Source organism: Alexandromys fortis, unplaced genomic scaffold (genome assembly GCF_014885135.2).
Source record: "Alexandromys fortis isolate MF-2015 unplaced genomic scaffold, M_Fortis_MF-2015_v1.1 scaffold_69, whole genome shotgun sequence".
NCBI classification, from domain to species: Eukaryota; Metazoa; Chordata; class Mammalia; order Rodentia; family Cricetidae; genus Alexandromys; species Alexandromys fortis.
Window position 1 is genome coordinate 8,141,794 of NW_026067951.1, and position 8,877 is coordinate 8,150,670.

The window sequence follows — 8,877 nt, forward strand, 5'->3', positions numbered from 1 at the left end:
GCACCAGGTCAAATCTCAAAAGCTAAGGTAAACAGGCTGGAGAGATGCTCAGGGATTAAGAGGACCTGCTGCTCTTGCACAGGACCTGGGGTTCAGTTTCTAGCACCCACGTGGCAATCCACAACTGTCCTTAGCTCCAGTTCTAAGGACCTGACCCCCTCTTCTGACCTCCACAGGCACCAAGCACACACGTGGCACACAGACAGACTTGCAGACCAAACCCCAAATATACCAAATAAAAATTAATGATAAAAATGTTTTCTAAGAGAAATAAAGCCAGGACGAGACACCTGAAGAACACACAAGGCTAGCCACTGGTCTCCACAGAGGTGCACACCCTCACCTGCTCACCCACACTCAGAAAAATTAAAAGCAGAAGCAGGGGTGAGGGGGCTCAGCAGGTAGAGGCACACACCCCATAGCCTGATGACCTGAGACTGATTACCAGGGAGTCACACGGTGGGAGGAGAGAATCAACTCACACACACAAATAGATAGAGGTAATAAATTAAAAAAAAAGTAAAAGTAAGACTAAATGCCATGTAAATACCAAAACATATGATATACATTTCTGCAGATTATCAGCGGCAGAAGAAAAGTGTGTTATGAAAATAGGCAAAAAACGTGTTGAACAGATCAAAACTTAAGACAACTAAGGATAAAAACAGAGAAAGGCTACAAGCAAAAGAGACTTTAAAGCCACTTGGAAGTCTTTGTGATTCCTGACATGGATTTTAACAAACAAACAAAAAAAATGTATGTCCTTCCTCTTGCACACGCTGTAGCAATTCAGCTGATAAAAATTAATTTCCATTACACAATTTGCTGCTAATGTGGCTGATTTGAAGTTTATCTTCCCTTCTGGATCACTTTAAAGCCTAATCCAGCAGCCTTCACAGCCTTGGGCTCCCTCTGCTGCAAAAATCCAAAGAAAACACTATTTCTCAGAAATTCCCTGCGGGGACTTTCCCATGAGATAAAACCAAGGTTCTTCACGAAGGCTGAACAAGGCAGTGCTGTGTGGCACCCCTGAGAGTGGTGGGACCAGACTGTCCCCTTGAGCTGTCATCGGACCCGGGCACACATAACCCACCGAACAACTCCATGTTGGGAGAGGCCACGGCTGTGCTCCACCAAGAGTCACAGCTGAGGTGTTGTTGCTGTGCAGCTGCCTAGGAACAAAGTTAAAAGCAAGCACCCTTTCTCCCCCGTTCATTTATCCAGGATGTCCGGTCGCTGTGTTTGAAAATGATGGGAAAGTAATGATCTTAAACAGAAATCCATCTCCCTTTTCCCTGTATCATTTTCCTGAGGAGGGACTCAGGAAGGAGGGTGGGATCCAGGTACAACCCAGCACAGCTGCTGGTGGCTATGAACTGCTTCCTACCCAGGCTGTCAAATAAATTTAAACAAACTCCAGCTATATCCCAGCCTTTTACTAGAGTGTCTGTTTCCTGTAAATATAGGAAGCTTCTACTGGCAAAAGCAGTAGTGTCCTCGCGCCCTTGGGGTGCGCAAAGCCCTTGACCTTGGTGTCCTTAGGACCTGTCTCACCCTGGGGACATTAGTGAGTCTGTTTGCTCCTGGGAGAAAAGATAAGGACAGAAAGAATATTGAACATAGGGGCTGGAGACCAGATTATCTTCTTATTTTCCATTTTGCTTTTTTAAAAAAGCATTATTTTATTTCACAGGTGCCTAAGCCAAGCTCAGAAAGCTCTTTGTTAGGATTTTCTTGTTTCAAATGTCACAGGTTTGCTAAGAAAATCTAATGGAAAACCAAGTGTGGTTCACAGTTGGCCCAAGGCAGTGACTTCTAATTTAATTCTCTAAAACATTTCATTATACCAGCGTCAGCTAGATTTGGGTCCATTCTCAAGACACTTAAGATTGCCATCTCATCTTGTCTCATAAAAATATTCTTGAGAGGTAGAGGTCAATCGTTTATTATGATCATCTGGGGAGGGGAGAAAAGGTGGGCAGGCTGCTTATTTCCTCTGTTTCAAAATAATAATAATAATTTAATCAGGGCTGGAGAGTTGGCCCAGCATTTAAGAGCACTTGCTTCTAGAAAACCAGAGTTCAGCTCCCAGTACCCATGTTGGGCAGCTCACAAGCTTCAGTAACTCCAGCTTGAGAAGGTCTGATGCCCTCTACTGGCCTCCACAAGTACCTACACTCACATGTATACCCACACAGAGACGCACACACAGACAGGCAGACAGGCAGGCAGGCAGACACACACATACACACATACATAAAAATAAAATAAATATTTTTAAACGACTAAAAAAAAAAACAATGTGTTTTTCCATCTGTCTACTCTCTGGTTGTTGAGTCCACAGAGAAAATCATCTTACTGCAAACTTGGTGCCTCTTCTCCAGGACAGAGTGTGTGTGGTCTGCAGATAACCTACGAAGACAGCATCTTCAGTTATCCGGCATTGGCTTAGGAGCTTCTTAGAACTGGGGATGGTGCTAGACTCTGTGGGTAGTGGAAACACAAGTGGTGCCTGTCCCCAGAGCTTACAGTCCACAGAACAGGACAGACAGACTTGAAACACAGACAGCAGGCAAAAACAGCTGGGAAACGTTCTGTGAGGCACAGCAGAGAATGGGAGGGAGGCACTGACCATGGCACCCTGCTGCTGGCTGGTTCATGACCTTGAGGAAGTGACAAAGCTACTCTGAGCCTCAGTTTCCTCAACCAACAAGTAAGATAGATAGTTTCTATTTTTCTTTAAAATTTTACTTTGTTTATGGCTATTGTGTGTGTCCACAATGCATATACCTGAGTGCATGTGTGTGTGCTAACTAACACACAGGCATGTAGTTCTGCGGACAACTTTGGGAACCAGTTCTCTCCTTCTACTGTTGTTTCCAGGATCAAACTCAAGTCCTCAGGCTCTCATGGGAAGTTTTTTACCTCCTGAGCCATCTCACTAGTCCAAGTACTTGTTTTTAAAAGTATTTTGAAAATTAGGATGAAGTTACATCATACCACTTAATTGCAAGGTTTGAGTTCTGGAGATCTGTCGTCTAGCACATAGGCTGTAGTTAACATGCTATCCAGCATGTTGGCCGCAGTCAACATGCCATTCACTGTGTGGCCTGCAATCAAGATGTGGTCTAGCATATGGGCCATAGTCAACATGCTGTCCAGCGTGTGAGCCGAAGTCAACACACTGTACAGCGTGTGGCCTGCAATCAGCATGCTGTCCAGCGTGTGGGCTGCAGTCAACATGACGTCCAGCGTGTGGTCTGCAATCAAGATGCTCGCATCCAGCATGTGGGCCAAAGTCAACATACTGTACAGCATGTGGCCTGCAATCAACATGCTGTCCAGCGTGTTGGCTGCAGATTGAAAGGTACGGAGCAGATTTTAAATGTTCTCATTCTCCTCCTAAAAAAGTGAGGTGATGGATGTTCATTACCTTCATTATCATTCCACATAAATCAACATATCCTGCTGTACCCCCATAAGTATATACAATTGCAATAATCAAAACAAATCATGTGGACCTGTCTGAGACAGCCAGCACTGAGCGTGACTCTCAGAGAACACTGGTCAGGATGAACGGGGTAGCCAATCAGATGACCTCGAAAAGGAGGGTGAGCTCTGTTATAGGGGGGTTAGTCAAGGAATTATGAAGCTGGGAGGGACAAGTGGTCTGTTCATTGAGCAAATTTGTGACAGAAGAAGGGACCGGAGTGCTGGCACCAGAGTAGAGTCTTGAATGTTAGTAGGAGTACAGGGGCACCAGGACTCTCTGGGTCCTGAGGTCACCTGAACTAACCTTCCATTCTACAGGCAGAACTGCTGTAGTTTGGGTCTGAAATACCCCACAAAGGCCCACGTGATAGAGGCTCAAGAGGTAATGGAACAGTGAGGCGGTGGATCATAGGGCAAGGAAGTTAGTTTGGGGAGACTGTTAGATCCTGGCCCCCACCCCTTCTCTCTTGGTTGCCCACATCCTGCCTGAATGTTCAGATTCATCTCAGGCCCAAAAGGCATGAAGCCAACTGACCATAGGGCAAAACTTCTGAAACCATGTGCCAAGATAAAACTTTCCTATTTTTAAAATCAATTATCTTGGGTATTTTGTTACAGTAATGGAAAAATGGCGAAATAGGAGGTAAAGATTCAGAAAGCTAACCCAAGGCTACAGGAGCCCTAAGTCAGACAAACAGATTAGTCACTCATTCCGTGATGCAAATGTGGTCAATTTCGTACATGATACCCTCGGCTTACTTCTCCTGGGTAGTACTTCTATAAAGCACTTTGGACCCTCAGGATCTAAGTAAGAGTCCTCCATGGCTGATGAGAGCAGCATCGGGACTATGCTGAGGACTCATCGGTGGGTGTGCAATGGTTCATAAGCCTTATATGTGGCCCTTGTTTTCAAGACAGGAATCTCAATCTGGCCACCAACTCACTCTATAGCCAAGGCTAGCCCTTTCCTCCTGACCCTCCTGCCTCCACCTCACAGGTATTGGGATTGCAGGTGTGTGCCACCATACCTGACTGCACCTGGAACTTTAAGTAAGACTCTCTTATTTAATTAGCTAATTAATTGATTAGTAAAGAAAATCTCCAGGTTTTGTTTTTGCAGTTTTCTTCAGCACACCTTTATGATTTAGGGAAGAGCTGAGAGCTGAGGCTCTGTACATTTTCAAGTTACAAGATAACATCACTTAAAAACATTTTCAGAAGCCATATCCTGGCTCTTCTTAGAAATAGTGAAAGCAAGAAATGGGGCTGAAACCCTTGTGGGAGATATTTGGAAAAATCCCTACATTTTGCCACATTTTCCATGTTAAAGGGTCAAAATCTCCTTAAAACACCCGAGCTGCGACGTTTTAGGCAAACATCGTGCTGGTGCAGAAATAAGAAGTAACTGCTTGAGACACCTGGGGAACCTATTACTTCCTGAGTTAATGTCTAGACTCTCCTTCTCCAGGGTCCCAAACAGGTTAAAATTTAAAAAGCTTCCGGTTGCTCTGTTGTCTTTCCAGTATCCACTGTGACTGTTAGGTGAAGCGACAGGAGAGAGGACGGTGGAAAGGGAAAAGTCACAACGCAGGCTGAAAGGCTGGGGGGACGAGCATGGTTTGAATAATAGCATTCGCCAGAGGTCTGCGGAGGAGATGGTGACTTTCTGTACCCAGAGGCCTTGCGGAGACCTCAGCTGACTGCCAAGGACAAGCTGACAATACACGCAAGCCCTACAACACTGGACACCTAAGATAGGGCATCTTTATAAGAAATGTCACACTTGGAGGGGCAGCTAAGTCAGACAAATAAGTTAGTCACTCATTCTGTCTTGCTGAGGGTTCCTTTTTCCCCCCCTTTGGGACTTTTTCAAACAGCACCTCACTGTAAAGCCTAGGCTGACATCATCCAGACTGGACCAGACTAGCCTCAAACTCATTATCCTCCTTCCCTGGCCTCTTGAGTGATGGGTTTCCAGACACACACCATTGTGTCTGGCTTAAGCTGCTGGGAATACAGAGCAGACTTTACAAAGGACAAGTATGTGTGGAGGGGGTTTGCAGTATGTGTATATTTGCTTATGTACGCATACATATATGCTTAGCCATGTCCATAGACATGCATGTGTGTATGTGATTGTATGCATGTTTACATGCCCCTCTATGTAAAGGTGTATATGTATATATACATGTGTAAGCTTGTGTATGTATGGATTCTGTTTAATTTATCCCTAAGGACATCCCTATGAGACAGACACTTGATATATGTTCTAGTTTATTTTCTGTTGTTCTGATAAATAGTATGACCAGAAACAACTTGGGAAAGAAAAAATTTATTTCAGCTTAAAAGTTACAGTCCATTATTGAGGGAAATTGGGGCAGGGCCCCACACAGAACTGAAGCAGAAGCCGTGGAGGGATGCTGCTTACTGGCTTGCTCCCTGACTCATGCTTAACTGCCTTTCTTACATAGCCCAGGACCATTTGCCCAAGGATGGTACCACCCACATCAGTCATCGGTCCCTCACAGACACAGGCATAGGCCAGGGTGAGTGAGGCAGTTCTCCACTTAAGGGTTTCCTTCCCAGGTGATCAGCACAGCAAACGTCACAGGTTATTAAACTGACGTAGAGTCAGAGACCACGTATGTAACAAAGCAAAGTTGATTCCATGCCAGGCCTATAGAAGTCACAGTACAGCCTGCCTGGGCAAAGAGTAAGGAGGGCTCAGAGAGGGCGTCAAGTTAGTATGAACCTACTCCATCTCAGCCAGCTGCTCATACCCCAGTGAGTGAGCACCCTCCTGACCCAATGCCTCCTCGCAGAAGTGAACCTACTCCCTCTCTGCTCCCTTGCAGCTTTTCGTGAGGGAACCCGAAAAGAGGCTGGGCGTGCGAGGGGACATCCGCCAGCATCCTTTGTTCCGAGAGATCAACTGGGAAGAACTTGAAAGGAAGGAGATTGACCCGCCCTTCAGGCCAAAAGTGGTAAGGACTCTCCCACTGGATGGTGTGGCTCCTGCCCATCTCCTTTTGTCACAGGCTGTCACCTGCCCCAACCCCACCCTCGGGAGAAACATGGGACATGCTTCTTCAATCCACACCATTTGACTAGATCAGAGGTTGGAGGCGGGGGTCCCGTTGCCTGCCATTTTTAAACTGAGTCATTGGAATTCACCTAGGGGAGGAATAAACTGCAGAACATTCCCAAGTTGAACATCTGTTGCTGACAGGAATGGTCAAGAGATGGGGCTTTACATGAAGCCCTTATATTCTTAATGATCACAGTCCTGGTGACTGAAACCTGTACAATGTAATTCTTTCATGTGAAATTAATTATTCTAATAAAAGAACGGATGACTCGAGACCCACTGGGTGGTGCCCACACTACAGCCTACATAAGCAAAGTTAAGATAATGAACTTGACTAATTTTCTCCCCCCTTTTTATTCTCTCCTCTTTAAACTGCGACCAAGAAATCACCATACGACTGTAGCAATTTCGACAAGGAATTCCTGAGTGAGAAACCCCGGCTGTCATTTGCCGACAGAGCGCTCATCAACAGCATGGACCAGAACATGTTCAGAAACTTTTCATTCATTAACCCAGGGATGGAGACTTTCGTTTGCTCCTGAACCTCACCCTCTTCCCCAGACCAGAAGGGATTTGCCTTCTCTCTGGGAACTAGTTTGAATAACACTTCTGGGGGTCTCTTTTTCAAGTTGGAAAAGAAAAGAAACACTCAACAGCAAAGGCGGGGAGACCGTCGGTCTCCTCACATGACGCGTTACCTGTAGCAGAAACCAAGTCTACTTCACTAGTGACATCACCCGTCATAGCTCCTGGCATCTTTCCCAGCGGCCCTTGAAGTTAGATCGCTGTTAACTCTTGTTGTTTACTGGAAAGATGGTTCCTGATAATGTGAAAGAATCGAAACCTAATTCTGCCTTGCCCTAGACAGCGATTGCTGGTTGGTGATGAACCAAGGTGCAAATGGAACCCGTTTCTCAAGACTGGAACAGCAGATCACCCCTTATAGAAGTGGATCCCACTCGACCACAGAGAAGGAGCCACTAACCCACGTTGCTCTGTGCACGTCTGCAGAAATGTAAATGGCAGAAGGGAAGGAAAGGGGAAGCCCTGAGCGGGTTGTGATGGGATTCTCTCCAATAAACATAGCTTGGAACTTGAGATTTACAAATCTGTTCATTCTGGCTAACCCTGACATTCACAAAACAGAGGAGAGTCCGTGGCATTGAGCAGAGCTCATGTCACCAGCTTCGGGGAAGGGTATGTCTGTCGCCCGTGTGGAGCATCTTGTCCGCACAGACGTAAATGCAAGCGACAAAGATGGGATCCTTGGCTGCCGCCCATCCAACACTGCCTTCCCTCTGTTCTCAGCTGATCTCTTTATCAGCACAGTCATTCATTCCCAACTCCCCATCAGACAAGAAATAAATGCATGATTCTTCTGAGATAAAGAAAACCAATCCCTTTACCGTGCTGTTCCCGGTGATATGATGACAAAGAAGTCCCTCTCTAGGTGTCCCGCGAGATAAAAGACCCGTGCATGCCATCAGCGGCAGTCCGTCCTGCTGGATTAGAGTACTAACTACACACTGAAGGTATTTGTGCTGTTTGTATATTTTGATGAGATGTTGTGACAATAACAAAGAAGTTGTTGTGTAAAATAGAATAAAAGAAGAAGAAAGAAAAAGATGCCTCTTAATGGTTTGATTCTCTACGATGTCCCTCAAAGACATTCTTCCACCACGGTGACCATCAGAATGCAGCCAGGGTCGGGTTTGCTTTAAAACTGAGGAACTGAAAAAAAGAGGTGCTCAGAGGGGTGAGACATTCAGGAAAATAAACCATCATTGCAATACGCTCCTCTGTCCTCTCCCCTGAAGGCTTTCCTAATGGAGGGAGTCGCACAGGCTGCCTTCAGACCCTGCGGGGCCTCACTTCCCCATGCTGCGCTTCTTCTATCCCTGGTGGAGTGCTCTCCTTCCTCGTTCACCTTTGTGCGGCATTTTGTATAAGAACAATGCTCCGGTCCAGCCTGCCTTCTGGAATTTTCTGATGACATTTTCCTGCATTCTCTCCTGCTTGCCCCTCTGTTGACTTCTTGTCCTTCCTCCCACGCTACATCCCTCGGAACACCCCTCCCCACCCTTGCCTCGATCGCCCCCTTGTAATCTCCTTTCCCTCCTGCTGCCACTCCACGCAGACAGTCACAAATCTAATCTCCAGCTAAAGCCCCTCTGCTAGCAGACTGCATTAACCCAACATGCCCAGAACGCACTCGTTCCATGATTAGGAAATAGTTCTGCCTTGTATTTCCTATTTCTACGGATGCTCCCCGCACCATAGCCTCTATTAGCCGGACC

General features: G+C 46.1%; 1 protein-coding gene across 1 annotated transcript in view; it reads left to right on the plus strand.

The window, feature by feature from the left end:
* Prkcq (protein kinase C theta) overlaps positions 1-8,189 on the plus strand; it is a 134,705-nt gene extending 126,516 nt beyond the window's left edge. The window contains exons 17-18 of the mRNA XM_050150573.1: positions 6,348-6,476; positions 6,964-8,189. Of these exons, the coding sequence (XP_050006530.1) occupies positions 6,348-6,476; positions 6,964-7,122 (288 nt within the window). The 3' untranslated portion in view covers positions 7,123-8,189. The remainder of the gene's footprint in view (positions 1-6,347; positions 6,477-6,963) is intronic.
* The last annotated feature ends 688 nt before the right edge of the window (positions 8,190-8,877 follow it).